Consider the following 20,079-nt stretch of genomic DNA (forward strand, 5'->3'; position numbering starts at 1 on the left):
AAGATGTCTAAATGTTTTTAATATTGCTGTCAGTGTAGTAGTCTACCTGTAAATGAAATGTCTTCTTTTCCCCGTGTATTAATTTGATTGATTGACTGACTGATAGATTTACAAATGTGTTTCCAAGTCCATTACAAACCTCAATATGGCTTGAACTATGCCATGATAGCAGTGAATTTAATTATACCTCAAGTCTGATAGGCATGTCAGAAATTTTGGTGGATGTCTTTTGTTGATTTACTGGAAAAGCTATTCAGTTAGGAACCTATGAGCTGGATCCTATGTTACCTATAGAAGCTTGCAGATAATACCTATACGCCAACAGACTGAAGTAGTCTGTTAAAACTGCTGTGAATCAGGTGATGTGGAAGCAAGTTCACTGTTCCAAGGAGCACTCTGCATAATGAAATTCCTGGGCTGACTGCACAATAAGTGCTTTGCTTCATCACAGTCATGCTTTCTTACATCATTACAGTTAAATTTCCAGGCACCAAAACCTACATTGACCCTGAAACCTATGAGGACCCAAATAGAGCTGTCCATCAATTCGCCAAGGAGCTAGATGCCTCCTGTATTAAAATTGAGCGTGTGATTGGTGCAGGTAAGGCTGTTGTAGCTTCCTTGTTCAGCTGTTCCATTTAGCCAAAATTGAAAGTCATACATCATAATGACAGGCAAATAATTATACTTCAAGTATAGAACTTTTGCATTTACCTGAGCTGTTGGAAGCAATGACGCTGTACTTATTTATAAAATCTTAAGAGAAAAAAAGTGGAAAAGAAGCATGTGGCACAGAGAATCTATATACATGTAGTTTTCTGTTGGGTTTTTAAGATATTGTTCTATCATGAGCTATTTCATAATAGTTTTGACCTATTGTTGAGAAACAACTTAGTAAAAAGTATAAGTCATAATTTTCCTGAATTTTGGTGGAATATACATTTCCACTTATAATCTTCTTACAAAACTTTTATTTTCGTCTTTTTTCTTGTGTTTGTAATTATTAGCTATTATACTATTCAAATTCCTTTAGAAAATTAATCTACAAGAATTGCTTAAAGAGCATATTCTATTCTATATATGTTCAAGATAATTATACATTTTTTTTGTATCCCAGTCCCTTAAATCTATCAAAAACAGTACACATAAAGTCCACATTTTTAAATCATTAATAAATATTTGCTTCTCATAGTTTTTAAGCATTAGGAATGTTGAGAATCTGCTAATGTTCCCTCATGCTATAGTAGGCTGTGTAGATTATATAGCATACTTCAGATCTAAATGTTTACTCAGAAAAGGGTTGATAATTGAATTGAAAAGCAGTAGCCTTTGTAACAGATTGTTTAGAAAAGCTTAACTTCTATGAATGAGCTGAAATGTATCTTTAATTTCATTTTGCCACTCTTTTCATAAACTATTTCATTTTGTATGAGAAGTAGAATCACCCATCCATAGTAATGCATTCATTTTAACTTGCAATTTTTTTCTTAATTAAAAAGTATCTTTAAAGAATATAATTCATTTACTTTGAGAAAGGAAATGTCTCAGAATGAAAATACAACTGGGTATTCTGTTATTTCAGGAGAATTTGGAGAAGTCTGCAGTGGTCGTCTGAAACTTCCAGGGAAAAGAGATGTAGCAGTAGCCATAAAAACCCTGAAAGTTGGTTACACAGAAAAACAAAGGAGAGACTTTTTATGTGAAGCAAGCATCATGGGGCAGTTTGACCACCCAAATGTTGTCCATTTGGAAGGAGTTGTTACAAGAGGTAGATATTGGTTGTATTTTTCAGTAATTGAATGGACTGAGTGTCAGAAATTACTATTACTGTGTTCACAATTAAAAAAATCATATCAAGAACATTTTATATATTCTAAGTAAGCATTTTTCCCTTGGTATGTTACTAATTAAAACAATTATTCTTTTATGCTACTACCTCAGAAACAATTGGGGAAAATGAATATAGGGTTTAAGTTGGAGAATAAATCTTATAAATACATGGAACAAGTGAGAAATATTTTTATTCAGGTTCAAAAGCATAAAAGTGAGAGTCTAGTCTTTACATTTTGTATAAAATATCATTTTCTTTGCATTTCATTCACAAGACAGAAGTCTAAAGTACATGTTGACTTTTATTCGTATGGTTTAATTTTGTGAATCACAACCACTTTCCAAGCAGACACTGAATGACTTTTTTAAGCTTAGTAGAAGCACTGAAAACGCTAAAAACACTCACACTACCCATTCAGTCTCTTAACAGAGAATCATGTGTTTTATTGGCAATGAAAGGGAGAATAATGAAAAATTTAGGTAATGGCTTTGAAATAGCATTTTTTTCCTTTTATGTATTTTTTGATATTAGGAAAACCAGTCATGATTGTAATAGAGTTCATGGAAAATGGAGCCCTAGATGCATTTCTCAGGGTAAGTACCCAAATTATTTTCCCATTCAAAATATATTATGCATGCTGCCAATAAAACTTTATGAACTTTTATCTATAATGTAAAGTGTGAACAATATAAACTATAAGAGGTCAGAATTGTCTTTGAAAATCATGTTAATAATCAGAATTTTATACTGGATTAAAATAGAATCTTTTGAACATTTACATAGTACAATGTTATTTTAAAAAGTGGCTTCCAATAATATTATTACTTAAAGTATGGAGAATACCTTTCAATTTTGTAATTTAAACATATGTTATGGAATAGTATATGCAACTCTAAATGAAATACAGAGGAAATATAGAGAAAACTGAAAAGTGAGATAATCAGTTGATTTTGGCTCTGTGATCCCAACTCTGTTCTGTAAAAATATTTCCATTGTATTGTTATCTGAAAACTGATCATAAAATGTACAATTATTTATATGGTTTTTAATTAATGGTCTTTGCTTTTTGTGATAAACCTTAAATTAATAGATGTGCATATTTTTACTCTCAGAGGTTTACTAAGAATATAAGCACATTGCCATTTTTCCAAAATGGCAAAAAGAAAACAATCTAACAAATAAGAGGTCAAGTTTATTTTACATGATCTAGAGTGACACATTCAACCAAGATTTATGAACACTCAGAGGATCTAGAGAAATTTTAATCCTTGCATCCTTATGATGGGCTCTTCAGAGCATCTCCTAGGCAGCTTGTCAACTCAAAGCAGCATCCTGCATGCAGCCTGCTTCTATTTAGTTGTAGAAATCTGTGGGTTACAAATATCTTAGGAACTAATTGCAAATGTTTCTCAAACTCATGTGCTGGGATGTTGTTGCAGGTATGTAATGTTTCTACTAGCAGCAAAACAATGAATGAAATAAAAACAAAAACAGTCTTTAAAATTTTTTTCTACTTCGTAGTGTTTTTTTTCATTTTCAATCAAATATTCTTTCCTTTCTTTTTGTTACTATTTGGAAAGAAACTTATAGTTTATGTGTGTTTATTTTTTAGAATATTTTTAGATTATATAATTTTTAGCATGGGGAAAACACATCTGTCAGAAGTAATATTTTTTATATTCCATTTTTGAAATTTGACTTAAAAATTAGGATATTCATTTTGATTTGTATAATCTCAAGATATTGTTAAATATAACAAATTAATATAAAAACTAAATAATTACCACCCCTCTATCTTATTTTATTTGGATATTAATTAAATCAGCATGTGTTATATTTTTTCACAAGTGTGTATGTTATACAGAAAATTATTGATCCCTCTCATTATACAACTGTAAACAAGAAGATAGATATCTTTCATGTTGACTTTTTTTCCTATTTTAAAGTACATTTCACTGGACCTTTTATTTTGTCTTTCTCCAGAAACATGATGGTCAATTTACCGTCATTCAGTTAGTAGGAATGCTGAGAGGAATTGCTGCTGGAATGAGATATTTGGCTGATATGGGATATGTTCACAGGGACCTTGCAGCTCGAAATATTCTTGTCAACAGCAATCTTGTTTGTAAAGTGTCAGATTTTGGCCTGTCCCGGGTTATAGAGGACGATCCAGAAGCTGTCTATACAACTACTGTAAGGAAAAATCTATTCCTGTGCTTTTTTCACATTTGTGAGATTTTCCTAATATGAAAACAGTGTTTGCTGCAAAACTAACCATAAGAAAGAGACAAACTGACATCTCAGCTTTATGTGGTAGTTAATTTTTTCTTTTGGAAAATTTATTGTTGTTATTATAATCTATGTTATAAGCTAAGAAGGAAAGTAGTAAGAGATAACACAACTTACCTTCTATTTGGATGTTCCTATCAATGGAGTATAATTGCTATGTGTAGTGGTACATGCCTATAATCCCAGCATCTTGGGAGGCTGAGGCGGGGCGGGGGGGCGGGTGGTGTTTCAAGGCCAGCCTTAGCAATGTAACCAGATCCTGTCTCAAACTTAAAAAGCAAAATAAAAAGGTCTAGGAATATAACTCTGTGGTAAAGCACCCTGAGTTTAATCCCTGTGTGTGTGTGTATGTATGTATGTATATGTGTGTATATATATTTATTTATTTGCATACAACAATTTCTAGTTACTATCTCATAGTTGAAGCAAAAATTTAAAAATATATTCATTTTGAATAAAGATTCCAAAAGAATATTGACTATGCTAACTTATATGTTTTGTGATATTAGTAAAAAAGCCGGCACGATGGCGCATGTCTGTAATCCTAGCAGCTCAGGAGGCTAAGGCAGGAGGATTACAAGTTCAAAGCCCGCTTCAGCAAATTTTCCAGGCCCTAAGCAACACAGTGAGACCCTGTATCTAAAATAAAATACAGTAAAAAAGGGCTGGGGATGTGGCTCAGTGGTTCAGTGCCCCTGGGTTCAGTTCCCAGTACCAAAAAAAAAAAAAAGATAGAGGGAAAAAAAAAGGGAAATATGTAAGGATTTATATAAATACTACATATTTCACTTCATTTTATTAGTGATACAAATAATTTGTAATTGTCTTTTCATTGAACTCTTTTCCCAGAGACTACACAGACCATTAAGTACAGTTGCCTTAAAAATGAAAACTTGGAATGAATGTCTAACATAAAGATTAGTGACTTTAAATACAAATAGATTCAAAATAATTAAAACTGATGCTGCTAAACTTTTAACCAATATACAAATATTTAACAGTAGCTTTGGGCATGACCATAAATTATTTATAAATTATTATACATATTTAAAATGTTAACTTCTTTTTATAACAGGGTGGAAAAATTCCAGTAAGGTGGACAGCACCTGAAGCCATCCAGTATCGAAAATTCACATCAGCCAGTGATGTCTGGAGCTATGGAATAGTCATGTGGGAAGTTATGTCTTATGGAGAAAGACCTTACTGGGACATGTCAAATCAAGATGTAGGTGCTATACTATATAAACAGACAAGATGATTCAGTACATTAGTAACATTATTGTTGGAACACGTGGGTAATGGTTGATTAAGAACTTCTTACAGAATTATAAAAATATAGTTATTTTGTTTTCCACAAATATGACCACAATAATTTCATAAATTAGCAGTTCTATGAATTTTGTTTTTTGGGGGGAAAGAATTCCATTGTTTCTTTTATTTCAATTCTATTTGCTCAATAGAAATCTATAAAGGGTACTTCTTTGTTAACAAAGATAGTAATGCTGTGCTTGGGGAGCTGCAGTGGAGCAGTCACGTAAGAAAAAAATCATTTGAGGAGAGGAGGGGAAGGAAGGCTGTGTTTCATTTTGTCTTTGAAGCTTATCATTGGGATTCTTTTAATGTTCTGAAAAAAAAGCTTTTAAAGTTATCACACACTGGTTCAATTAATAGTTTCATGATACAATGTAGATTTTTATGATCAATAATGGTGTTGACATTTTAGAATGTCATCACAATGGCAATATCCATGGAAATTTCCTTTTAAAAATTGTGACTTATTCAGTGTGGATACCCTGTTACCAAGAGGGCATGCTAATATATATGTGTTTATCCTTTGAGAAAAGAAGTTGTTGACCTCCCATGGGGCTTACATATCACACCAAGATATCATTTATAATTTATAAAATGATGTAGCATATGTACAAATAAATATTTTGTTTTATTAGGTTGGACTTTATAAAATTGTCATTTTTGTAGGCCAAGAACATTCAAATATTAGTAGATTCAATGGAATTCAAAATATTGAAAATGTGAGCAAATTTAGAGAAATGTGGAACAAATATAAAAGTAGGAATGTTCCCCGGAATGAACTAAAAATCTGGTGGCGACCTTGTTCATGGGAAATATGAGAATTGTCTGTCTGAAGGAACACATTGAGAAGTCTAGAATCAAAGGTTTAAAGAGGTATAGGGAGACCAATGAAATTTACTCATTTTCCTATTCCAAATATGCAGTTCTCTGGTGGAAATTAGAAAGAACATGATGTCTGAGTAGATTGATGAAAGGATTCCTTGAAGGAGTTTGGGAATGATACAGGGCAAGTTCTTGGAGACTAGTAAAAAATAAGAAGCACTTAAGGGAAATGGCATTGCCATTTAGCAAATGGGCAATTAGCAAATTGGTGGTGTTAACTCTTATAGGATCATAAATATGGACAGCTATCAAGCTGAGTACAGCTAAAATCATTTTTTAAAAACAGGTCATTAAAATATCATATTAAATTGATACATTGTTATAGTTTTAGAATTGCTTTTATTAATTTATTATGGATCTTAAAACTTATTTTTAGACAATAAAGTAAGGCTGTCCCTGTGTTGTCAGATAGGGGATTTTTGGTGGGGTTTCCTCCAATATCTGCATTAGATTTTAATTATTTAAATCTTTTGATATTTTGAATTGATTAATGACATGAAAGTTTGTCTTCTTTTGTTTTTGTTTTTGTGTTTCAAAGATAAAAGTCTAAATAATGAGTCCACTTGGCAGAAGCAAAGTTGTTAATATTTGACAGGTCTCAGTGTCAAAGATATCATGGACTGTCAAAATGTGGGCAAACAAATCCTTGGGGCAGAGAAAGAGAAATATTTACATTCCCCAGACACTCCATAGAGTTTCATTTCTTTTGACACTTTCCTTCTATACTAGACTCAAACATAAAAGGACTGACAGGAATATGAGATGTCTTAAATCCAAAGTTCACTTAACTTCTAAAAATAAATAATGGAAACAGTTAAGAGGTAGTAAATATCTCTAATTTGAATTATTTTCATTCCCTAGGTATTATTTTGTTGTTTTCCTTGAAAGCAAACATCATAAGTATAGAATTTTTATACCAAGATTTAATAAATATTTTATTGGTCAAATGAAATTGTAGTGAAGTTTAATTCTATCCTGATTATTTAGCACCATCCTTTCTTCTTTTCTTTTCTTTTTTTTATTTTGAAAGTCTGAATTCAATTTATACACAGTTTTATTTAGTAGTAAGAGATTATCACATAGTTCAGGTTATATAGTGAAACTGATATTAATTTTCTCATTGAATAATATTCATTATGTCATAATTACATTGTTAAAGTACTTTTTGAACAGCTGTAAGTTAATTTTCAATATGCAAATGGATAAAAAGTGGACAATTTGAAATAATTCTGGGATAAAATTTTCTAAAGAAGTATTTTTTTACTTGGAGCTTCTGGTAAGAATTCATGGAGAGAGTGAAGATATCTGTGAACTCCATGGTATGTGCGTAGAAGCACCCTTGTGTATGAATGTATTGTATTTTTATGGGAGGAGGCGAAGTTTGCCTGAATCAGATTTTCAGATATGTTCTGAGGGAGGGAAATATTTATATATGTACATATTAGCCCGATATATTTACATACACACACAGACGCACATACACACATATACACATTAGCCTAGATGGATTTATTGAATGAACCAATTTACTTTGCACTGTTAAAATTTAGTTCCTAGGTATTGTCAAGGATTCTAAAGAACTATCAAATTTTAAATGCCTTGCATTTTAAAAGATTTTTCTTAAGCCACTGTGAATACCAGATGCAAACAGATTGTTGTATTTCCAAATCCCCAAGCTTAATGCTGAGTAAGATGAGGTTTCTAAATTCACAAATAGGAATAAATAGGAAGAGAGTGGTATAGAAGTGAGTCAGAGTGTTAATAGGTAACCCTGGACAGCCCAGTGAATGTATGACCAGTCCCACATCCAAGCAGATTATCACTTGATTAACACCTGAATGAACCCTCATTTTTATTTTCACATGCCTATAACTCTCTTGAGTTTTAACTGAGGAGGAAACAGTTGAATTTAGATACTTACCAATAAATTCAAGAGGTTAAACTTTCCAAATAAATTTCTCACTTTCATGCTTTAGAAAAATCTGCAGATAGTTAGTTTTTTTCTATTAATGCCCTTTCAAAGAGAATGTTTTATATATTTAAATATGTTCAAGCAAAATAAATATTGGGAAATTGAAAATACCACCTTGGCTTTGACAGCAGCTTTTAATTGAATTAATATCTTGAATAATCCAAATAAAATTTTTACTTTGAATTTAAGAAATTTTGAGATTATATAGATTTTCATTTTGTTTACAGTATACAATCTTTTATTTTTCTTACTTTAAGATAGAATGATCAGTTGTTAATTTGATTGGTAGGTACTCATTAGAATCAAAAATTTAAGCTCCCATAAATACATGCCACATAAAGATTATTACTTGAAGACATCCATTCAAATTCACTTAAGACCTTTGAAAATATAAGGATACTTGTAACTAAATTTAGTCTTAGCCGAACTGTGAGCCCTGAATTTTTCCTTTTAAAAATAATCATGGAGGTATGGTAGTGCATACCTGTAATCCCAACAACCAAGTTGGGAAATCGGAAGTTCCAGGCCAGTCTCAGCAACTTAGCAAGGCCCTACACAAAGTAGGGAGACCTTGTCTTAAAATAAAAAAAAAATAAACAAGGCTGGTGATTTAGCTCAGTGGGAAAGCACCCTTGGGTTCAATCCCCAGGATCTATCTCTCTCTCTCTCTCTCTCTCTCTCTCTCTCTCTCTCTCTCTCTCTCTCTCTCTCTCTCACACACACACACACACACACACCAAAAAAATGTAGTTGATTTATGACTTTGTACTTTTACCATATTATAATAGAAACAAAAATGTGATTTTTTTTAGTAAAACTTTGACATAATACCATAAGTGGAGTCCAACATATTTAATTGAATTAAATGTGTGTTGTGTATTATTGTTAGGTTAATGAAATGAAAGTGAGCATTAAACAAAGGACAGAAGCCAATCACAAAATCCCCATTTTCAGTTATTATAGGCCTAATGTCATGGGGTCTCTCTATGCTCTTTTTTTCTTTTTGTCTTAATTACAGTGGTCCTACTGTGATAATATGGAAACACTTCTCAGCAAGTAACTTTTGATTTATTTCTAAATATTTGTTGACAGTATATGCCAAAGGAATGATTCCTGTTGTGTCCCAGAGGTATTTTTAGAAAATGCCACTTACACTTACCACTTCCCATTCCTCTGGGAAATATCTAGTTATAGAATTGCTCATGAATGTTTTTCTTTCACTTTTATTAGAACAGTAAAGGCAAATCTGCACACATATCCAAGGGGTTTCTTGGTAATTTCACAAAAAAGATATTTTAAATGAATTCAGTGAATAATCATATAATCCTCCAAGTGGAGATTTTGCCATTTTACCTGCATGCTTTGTTTCCCAGAATATTGCAGAAAGTTAAATTTTCTTTTCCTAATTGGAAATAAAGAGCAGTTCATAACCGCATGGGCTCTGTTCAGCCAACATATATCTAATTCTGTCTTCTTTACTAGCAGCTATGTGATATTGGCCCTTTCTTTTATTTTCATGTGCCACAGATTCTTTCTTTCTAGAATTATTATAATAATCAAACTTATCTAACAAGGCTTCTGTAAAGATAAAATGAGATAATTCCAGGTTAAAACCACACCAGGCTTCTAATAAGCATTTCATAGATATTTACTCAGATTGTTTGTTGTGTCTTTAACAGATAAGTTGTTCTGGTAGACTAACCTAAAAACTGCCTGACATCCAGGTCCAGTTTGTGACCCTATTGGCTAGTTTGTCCAAAGGGTATGCCTTAGATTATGCCAGACTATTTTAAAAGCCACAGTAGAATCCCAGCAAGTATCTCTAATGCTCTTCTGATTGGGGGACATGATTATCAATGGGAGCATTAGGATCCCAAATTCCAGAACATCTCTTTAAGTTTATACTCTTCTAGTATCCTTTAAAAAAATTGTATAGCATTATGTCCTTGAACGTAGAAAGCAATATTGTTTTATGTTAAGATCATTGCTGTTTCTTTATTATATCAATGGGTTGTCTCAAATTTCTATAAAGAAATTGGATACCTGAAGAGGTTAATTAACTCTTTCATTCTTGTAAGAGTCATTTGATGCTACTATACTTTTTGTTCCTTGGTGCAAAGACTTAAGAATGCATTATGTGCAAAGCCCTCAAGAATTCTAAATGTTGTCACAAAAAATTGACACCGTAGAGAAGAATATGTAGGAGAACCATGAATATTTGGTTTTACATTTTAAAGATTTTTTAGAGGGAAAGATCATTTCACTTGTATTATTTATTTAAGGACACCTGAAGAAGCTACAATCAGGGAAACAGATTGGGAGGTGGTGGAAAATAATGACTGAACTGATATTCTGAGTTTTAGAATGAAGTTCTGCAAATCAGAAAGAGACTGCATATGCTCAAATACAAGCAAATCAAATAAAAGGAAAGACACTCTTCCTAATGAAAAAAAATACCTCCCTAATTGATTATTATGTGTTCATTTTGAATGTAAAGTTTTACAAGTTATTATTTTATTTCTAAATGACTGGAACCACTATTTAAATCATTTAACCCAGCTTTCTAGTTATATATTTCCTTTTATCTAAATAGTTTTATATACAGCACTTTTGAATCCAGGTACACTGTTGTTAGAGGAATGTTATTCAAAACCACATGAAGTTCTTTGCATTAGATCAGATTCTTAAATATAGTTCCTCCTATACTTATATATTTGTGATCATTTAGAGTTATCATTTATGTGTATTTGCCTTACATAGGGATATTTTAAAGGAATATTTACAGTACTATGCAAAGTTTGTAATTTGGGGATCATAACTAGGAGAAATTTTTAAATTCTATTGTATGAAATTTATCAGCACTCAGTATCATTGTTAGTTCAGTTCACTTAAAGCTAAGGTAAATTCTCCACAATTGTTCAAAATAAAATCCCTTATGCCCTATAATTTGAAATTTTGTGAAGATAACTGTGGGACACTGATTATTACCCTCTGCAGGCAATGAAAATATTTTCCTTACATTTAGTATATATTTTATTTAGGAAGTAGAATCATCAGAAGGTGTTAACTAGTTGGCTGTACATGTAAGGGAAAGGAAGATAATTCTCAGCATTTTGACTGGAATAACTTGAGAGTGTTGATAATTGAAATAGGAAAAGATTGAATGGAAGGTGATAAATTTAATTTTAAACTTAAGAGTGAAAAGGACCTGTGAAAAATGAAGTTGTCTTACATAACAGTGGAAAGATAACCTAGTCACTAGGAGAGAGTTTGGGCTAAGATGTGGGATTACTTTTTAAAGATTATGATAATTAGGGGTATCTACTTATCTTTTATACTTTATCAATTTATGAACAGAGAGATTTCATAAGTTCAAATAGAAACTTACTTTTTTCACATACATAAAAGATTTTCTCCAAAAATGATTAAAGCCGGCTATGTCATTCATTAAATCCTACAATTATTTACATTTTAATATGCTATTTTATGTAAACATACATTTCATGGATATGTTTCCCTAAATTTATTAAGGTCATTAGCATTTTTTAAAACCATCTTTTTATGTCTACATTTTGGCCTTAATTTCTTCTAAAAGATACATTTTTTTTTTCAGAAAGTAATTTTTTTTCCTACATTTCTACTGCTATTATAGAATTGTCAAAGGATTTGTTATTTCCCCTGGAATAATATTTTAGTATTTTATAAGCCCTTTCTATTTGTGTTATTTTCTTATTGTGTTCTTTCCCAGTTTTGATTAAACTCTTTCTCCACCCACTCTCCTCTGCCACTGACCTTGGAGTTGGGAAGGGATGCGATCACCAGTGCAGACTGGCTCTGGCACTTCACTAAGCTTCATATTTTTAAAAAGAATAGCATGCTTAATAATATTTTCTGCCATAGTAATTCACATATTTTGGTATCTTTTTTGAAAGTATCATTTACACCCATCAAAAATGAATCTTTCGGATTCACACTGAGTAACTCAGAATTTCCTTTTCCAGCTTGCAGAATTTTTTAATTTGTAGGAAAATGTGTACATTCACAATGTTATCCAAGTAAAATAGTTCCATAACATGTTCCCTTTTGAAAACCTCTGGGATAACATTAAAAATATTTCCATCTCTTGCACCCTGGGTAAACTTAATTGCTGCTCCCTATTGCTGAATTAACTAGGAAATGTCATCATACCCTGCCCTTCACAAACTCCTTAATAACAGGATTAATATTCGTGCATGTTTTGGAAAAAAGTAAGTCAGTCTTTTTCAAAGCAGTGTGCATCACTCTTATCAGGATAAACCATTTTGCCTACCAAGCAACTTATTTGATTATAATTGAACCTCAGTCAGTAATATATTTAATGTCCTTTTGGCTATTAGGTTATAAAAGCAATAGAAGAAGGTTATCGCCTACCAGCACCCATGGACTGCCCAGCTGGTCTTCACCAGCTAATGCTGGATTGTTGGCAAAAGGAGCGTGCTGAAAGGCCAAAGTTTGAGCAGATAGTTGGAATTCTAGACAAAATGATTCGAAACCCAAACAGTCTGAAAACACAACTGGGAACTTGTAGTAGGTAAGAAATACCTAAGGAAATGAATCTGTATGAAATTCAAATATTCAAATAAACCATTTGCCTCCTCAATCCTGCCCCAATAGCAGATTATTTTTTTATTGACATATAAATACATATTAAATGTATTACCGAGTACTTTTTTCTTTTCAAATGGTTTTCCTTCGATACTATTAAAGAGAATCTATTGTTTTTGTCTTAAAAGTTATGATATCACTAGCTGTGTCTCTTAGAAAACTCTTTGTGAAAAAGCAGCATTTTATATTTTCAGACCAATATTATAATTACACGTTTTTATTTCTTTTGCAGTAACTTTTAGTTATACGAATGTTGCTTATTTTATTATCTTGCTTTCAGTTATTTAATAAAATGGTTCTGTGAAGTTAAAATTTATGAAAGTAATTTGACACATGATTTAAGAGGTATACAATTAAAAGGAGTCAGTTAATTGTTGGCTTGATGCATTCTAACACTTATTAGCAGTTACTCAGCTTCAGCTGCCAGGTAAACCTGATGTTTTGGTCTGCATTATAGGAAGTTGGGCGCCTGTGGAGGCATTGTAGCTCCCAAAGTGCTCACAAGTGTGCACCCGTGCAGCAGATATCCTAGTCGTGATGGCACCCTTGTGGCTAGAACAAGTTCCAACAGGCAAATCTGCTTCTTTACTTATGGCTACTTTTGAAGAAACAAATGAACAATTATTTACTAATTCCAAATACTGCAAACTATACTTAGTGTTTTTGATACTGAGGAATGAACCCAGAGGCGTTTTACCATTGAGCCACATCCCCAGCCCTTTTTATTTTTTTTCTTTTGTGACAGGGTATCACTAAGTTACTTAGGGCCTTGCTAAGTTGCTGATGATGGCCTCAATGGTCTTCCTGCCTCAGCCTCCCAAGTTGCTGGGATTACAGTTGTGCACCAACACGCCCAGCTGTAAGCTGTATTTTTAAGAACACAAAAAAGACACATCATCTAAGTAAAATTTAAATTGAGAAATTTGTAATTGCTGGGTAACCTGTATGTTTTAGGTTTTTATTATCATATCTGATTGTTATTATATACATCAATTAAAATATCTAACTTTATTCCTTCTTCTCTTGTTCTTGCACAGGTTAAGGCATTCTTTACTTTGGTAATTTATGAGAATATTTGTTTTTCTGTTTTGTTTTCTTGTTTTTTCTTCTTCTTTTTCTTATCTAGGCCAATAAGCCCTCTTCTGGATCAAAACACTCCTGACTTCACTACCTTCTGTTCAGTTGGAGAATGGCTACAGGCTATTAAGATGGAAAGATACAAAGATAACTTCACAGCAGCCGGTTACAATTCCCTTGAATCAGTGGCCAGGATGACTATTGAGTAAGTTCAAATTTTTTTTTAAAACTGTATTTAAGAATTGATTAGGTACAATACACTTTCTACATTAGGTTATCTTCTTTATGTGAAATCAGATGTGAATCACAAAATCAGGGGGGAAAAAACACCTTTCTTTAAAAATGCTTACTATATAATAGGTCTTTATCTTTTTAACTCTTGCTGTAACCATCTTATTAAGTTGATAGTTACATATTCATGTTACAAATGATGAAGGCACAGCTCAGAAATTTAATATATCTTCTGAGTTACTTCAACAAATAAAGGACAACTATTATGGCTCCATAGCCAATGTTCTTGTACACCACCTACTGAGGCTTCCTTTCTCATTAACCAGGGAATCGTTTAAATTTCCACTTAGATTTCTTGTGCCATGTTGTATCAGACATTAAAAAATTCAAAATTTCATGCCCAATGCCAATATGTTAGAATGTAAAAGGTGATTATTTTCTGAAAAGGTGAAAGGAAACTTAATTCAATTAACTATAGCTGAGATTTTAACTTTTTGGAAAACGTGAGATTGATTCAATTTTTTTTAACTGCAAAATGACCTAAAAAACAACTTTTGTAATTACTATGAACTTGAAGCTAATTGAACTAAGTTTTCAGTTCTGGCTACATCACATGTGGTCTTATATTTACTATTTCTGAACCTCAGTTTCCCTCAGTTTTACAGGTGATGCAGTTCCTCTCAGTCAATATGTTTGAAAATGAGATATAATGGTCAAAATTCTATTCATGGGATCCTGTTTCTGTACTGCCATGAGAAGGGTTGCAGATTCTCAGATTAGAAAATGACCAGCAATCAAATATTCTTTCTGGTATATTTCACAAAATGGCATGTACATGGATTTAAGAATGTGTACATGATCGTGCTACATTTTCTTCTAACCACCCTATGGCTAGACTTGATATAAGCACATTTGCATACATTAAGTTATCGATGCCCCTGAAAAACTATGCATCTCAAAGCCACTGCTATAAATATTTAAGTATTATACTATTGCAATATTTTAACTGTATATATATATATATATATATATATATATATATATATGCTTAACCTTTCTAACTATTGAGAAAGACAAAAATATATATAAATAGTTAACTTATTTCAAATTTGAGCTATTATACAGTTGTAGCATTTAATGATAGTATTATACTATGTTTTTAAATATTTTCTAACACATAATCAAATAACTGAAATAAACATACAACCAATAAGTATACTCAGAATTAACCACAATGATAATTATTAAATGCCTTATAAAATTTTGTGTGAACATTGATGCTTCCTCATATTTAAACTAGGTCCCAGAAGTGTATCCATTCATACTATTTTATTTTTTCCAACTAAAAATTTCAAACCCAATTAGGTTAAAAAGTTCAATATTTCAAATAACATTTCTTAACCATATACATTTCTTAATCCTATACATTAATAATAATTTTTTTTAATTTTAATAATTTCTCATATAAATTTTCATATCTGTTCAAAAATAGCTACCATAACAAATTGAGACCCTGAATAGCTAGGTTTTTACTAAGGAGAATGTTGATGCACATTACCAATGTGATCCACTGCAGAATATGATCATAATACCCCACAGCAGCAAGTTAAAATGTTGGCCTAAGACGAATAGGTTATTTAAACAGTTGATCACAGTTTATAACCTTATAAACTCTTTGCAAGGTACATAATAAAAAAAGCATTTGTCTCTTTCAGGGATGTGATGAGTTTAGGGATCACACTGGTTGGCCATCAAAAGAAAATCATGAGCAGCATTCAGACTATGAGAGCACAAATGCTACATTTACATGGAACTGGCATTCAAGTGTGATAAGAAGTTCTCCCTATGTGGGAGTTTACAGACTGCAAGAGAACAGTACTGGCCTTCAGTATATACATAGAATGCTGCTAGAAGATGATTGATGGACTGGGTCCTTCCTACAGTGAAGAGAAGATTTAAGAAGCACCTATAGAACTTGAACTCCTAAGTGCCACCAGAATATATAAAAAGGGAATTTAGGATCCACCACTGGTGGCCAGGAAAACAGCAGTGACAATAAACAAAGTACTACCTGAAAAACATCCAAACACCTTGAGCTCTCTAACCTCCTTTTTATCTTATAGACTTTTTAAAATGTACATAAAGAATTTAAGAAAGAATATATTTGTCAAATAAAATCATGATCTTATTGTTAAAATCAATGAAATATTTTCCTTAAATATGTGATTTCAGACTTATTCCTTTTTAAAATCATTTGTGTTTATTCTTCACAAGGACTTTGTTTTAGAAAGTTGTTTATAGCTTTGGATCTTTTTAGTGTGAAATCTATGACACATTACTACACTGGGTACCTTTGAAAGAATATCAAATTAAAAAGAAAAAACATAGCATGATTGAAGTTATATCTTTGTCACAACATTGGTATCCTTTATGTGCCATTTTATTCTGTTTAATCAGTACTGTTTTGATATTATTTGCTGATTGGCAGGTAGTCCAGAAAAATGCAAGTTGCCAAGAGCTCTGATATTTTTTAAAAGAAGTTTTTTTGTAAAAATCAGACAACACACTAACTTTTCAATGAAATAAAAAAGCAATAATGATCCATAAATACTATAAGGCACTTTTAACAGATTGTTTATAGAGTGATTTTACTAGACAGAATTTAATAAAAGTAACTCAAATTTTAGGTTTGTGTCTATATAAAACAAAAGATGAGGCACTTCATCTAAAGAAGGTTGGTGAAGCCAAGTCTCTGAAAGCAAGAACTATCCAGTGTTATCTAAAATTTAATCTGAGCACATCAAGATTTTTTCAATCTTGTGACATTAGGAAATTTAGGAGAAGTAGTCGACGTCTATTTTATATTCTTTTCTGTTGAATGCAGTCCAAACATGAAAGGAAAGAATTAAGTTTTATATTAGAACTCTGAAGCATGATAAAGGGGGCAGTTCACAATTTTCACTGTTCAAAAACAAATTTGCTGCATAGAATATCACCACTGCAAGTTAAAAACAAAACAAAAAGTCTTTTATTTGTGGACACTGATGCAAGAAACATGTTAAATGAAAGAACTCTTTTTACCCAAGAAGGAAGAGGTGAAGGATCTGGCTAAAAAGAAAAAAAAAACTTTATTTATTAAACCATATTATTTGATTACTGTGTTAGAATTTCATAAGCAATAATTAAACGTGTCTTTATAGATATTTCAGGAATGTATACATATTGTGAGTAATGCTTTCAAAAGTTATGAAAATCATGAACTACCCCAGAATTGAACTGTTGTACTTCCAAAGAAAATTGGGCTGTTTATAATGATTTTAATAGAGAAAGATCCCAGGGATCGGTCATAATTGGTCTTGTTTGATAATGTGGACATCCACAAACAAACAAACAACAGAAACAAAATCTGTAAATGTTCCTTTGTAAAACTTGTAAATTTTATTTATACTGTCTTGTTTTGTACACACATTTCTCTGTAGTGGGCTCTGAATACATTGAAAATGCACTATATTTTTCTATTTTACTTGCAGAGCATCACAAAAGAACAGGTATTTTCAGTGCTACATAATGTGTTTTCCCACATTTAGGACCAAAGATGGCTATAGAAAAACTCAAATGGATTGCTTCCCAAACCCCTCCCCACCCTTTTTTTTTTTCTTTTAGGTCACTGTACAGTGTTATTTGATATTTTAATTTATTTTTTGGATTGACTAGAAAAATCATTTTAATTTCACTAAAATGTTTTTTGTCCCTAAGGAAAAGTAATCTGTAAAAATAATTTTAATTAGCATAATACAGTCACCTAGATACTTCCATTTGTAATCTTTGTAATAGACTGTAAATATATTTTTGGAACTATAACACAATGTGCTTGAGGGTTATTTTTCAGTGTCTGCAGTGTATACAAGTGTTTATACTAAGTACAGCACTTTACAATTCTAATCAGTAGCATTGGCCTTTGTGAGAATGAGTGAGAGTTTGAGTGAGTGTTCTTAATTCCGTTTGGATTCTAGACTCACTAATAATGAAGTTCTTTTCTTGTTCATAGCTTAAGGTGCTTATTTTTTCTATTAAAATTAAATTAACAAAAAGCCATTCTAGAAATAGAAGACATAGTATGGTACACGCAAACGGTGTCTTTCCTGCTTTTTTCTAGCACTAGATTTATAGTTGAGTAGTCTTTCTTGAGTAGAAGGGCAGAATAAAAGTTTTTTTGAGTTTTTTTTTCAAAAATAACTTTTTTCTTCAGCAATATACCTCATCTGCCTTAAATTTTTTACAGCTCTTTACAGGGAAAGGGGAGAAGGGATGGGAAAGACACACAGCACAATAGGAAGTGTATGATTACATCACTCTCTCTCGTTTGTAGGTTTCTTTTCTCAATTGACATTATGATTTTGAAGTACATGTATGTGAAACAAATATTAGGAGAAAAAGAATTAACATTGTAATGCTGATTGTAATACTCTCTTCCAGAAAGAGACGAAATGGTATAATGATGAGAATGTACAACTTGCACCTTGAAGTCTTTTTTGATAAATTAGTGCTCAGGGGAGGAAAAGTAAAGAAAGCAAAAGTCAAAAATAGAATTCCAAAATTAAAAATGCAAAAGGAAATGGCCTCCTTGATTTAATAGAGCCACCTTTTATAGAATGCTGTTTTCACACTTGGTCTGTGTTTTGCATTCAGTACTGAAATAAAAGTAACTTTTATTACATCTGAATCTAACATTGTCTCAGCAATTGATCTGGGCCTTGTTTACTAGAACTGGTGGTTTATGCTTGTCAGAGCACTATTAGTTGAATCATATTGTATACTTATGTAATCTACATTAGCTAGTACTATTTAGGACTATATTTTAATTGCTCCTCTTATCCGTGTTTTTAAGACAATTACAATGGTGTAATTCACCTCTCTTTTTTTATTTAGGTAATGCTGATATTCTCCCTTTTGTTTCCTGAGTAGCCTAGAACTGTGCTACTCACTGATGTGCATGTTCAAATAAATTACTAATGTGTATTTTTTTGCTATATGTGGAGAAATCATGGGGAACTCGGGGCAAGATGTGCTTTTTGTTGGTTGAATTTGTCCCTCCTTGCCTAAGAATTACTACAGGGGTCATCCTTTTATAAGAACAAACTGCTTTTGAACAGTGTCTTCAATGTATCAAGCACAAATAACTCTTTCTTCAACACGAATCATAAGTCTCTTTTTACCAGCTTAAAATAATAAACGAGTCTATTAGACGATGTAAAGAAAATCCTGTCTCCAGTCATTGGTGGATTCCTTTATGTCCCTTATACATTCTTTATTACCTTTCACAATTTCATGAGAAGAGTTTTGTGGAAATATCTGCAGTTGCCCAATCAGAATATGAATAAAAATTAATATTCTTTGCTTCCTCTCATTCCCTTGCACAATAACTTCATTGCAGTTAATTATTATAGAGTAAGAAGATCATGTCTTTAAGAATCAGACTATTGAACATTTTTAGTGAAAACCATTTTTGTTGTTTATTCATGAAACTATTACTAATGAGAATTGTCCATGAGAAAGAAAATATTTTGTCATTACACCCTGAGAGCTTTTTCCAACATTTGATATAATACAGCAACCTGGAGCATTTTTGCATTGAGGACATTGGATGATGCAAGCATGGAAAAAGTGATAAATCTGGTTGTCTAATTCAGTTGTTGAACATTGACACTAAGCTATCATTTCTACTTGCACTTGAAGAAAACTAAGCACTCTCTACAGTATCTCCGTCTTAAGCTCTACAAACTCTTAAACAAAATCAAACATGTTTCAAAAACTGGTAATAATAGTCACATGTCAGATGAGG

General features: G+C 31.9%; 1 protein-coding gene across 5 annotated transcripts in view; it reads left to right on the forward strand.

Annotated features, from left to right (window-relative positions):
- Positions 1 to 19,795, forward strand: part of Epha7 (EPH receptor A7) — a 182,128-nt gene extending 162,333 nt beyond the window's left edge. For 3 of the 5 annotated variants that reach the window (XM_046431240.2, XM_046431215.2, XM_058575600.1), the window contains exons 10-17: positions 476 to 601; positions 1,583 to 1,768; positions 2,363 to 2,424; positions 3,815 to 4,024; positions 5,196 to 5,345; positions 12,662 to 12,855; positions 14,056 to 14,211; positions 15,953 to 19,794. In XM_046431240.2, the coding sequence (XP_046287196.1) occupies positions 476 to 601; positions 1,583 to 1,768; positions 2,363 to 2,424; positions 3,815 to 4,024; positions 5,196 to 5,345; positions 12,662 to 12,855; positions 14,056 to 14,211; positions 15,953 to 16,067 (1,199 nt within the window). In that variant the 3' untranslated portion in view covers positions 16,068 to 19,794. Of the gene's footprint in view, positions 1 to 475; positions 602 to 1,582; positions 1,769 to 2,362; positions 2,425 to 3,814; positions 4,025 to 5,195; positions 5,346 to 12,661; positions 12,856 to 14,055; positions 14,212 to 15,952 lie in introns of all 5 variants that reach the window. The other 2 variants (XM_046431232.2, XM_046431223.2) reach the window with 2 other exon arrangements.
- The last annotated feature ends 284 nt before the right edge of the window (positions 19,796 to 20,079 follow it).

The sequence above is a fragment of the Marmota monax genome, unplaced genomic scaffold (genome assembly GCF_021218885.2).
Source record: "Marmota monax isolate L192 unplaced genomic scaffold, Marmota_monax_Labrador192_F-V1.1 WCK01_AAM20220418_F8-fsc00013, whole genome shotgun sequence".
Lineage (NCBI taxonomy): Eukaryota > Metazoa > Chordata > Mammalia > Rodentia > Sciuridae > Marmota > Marmota monax.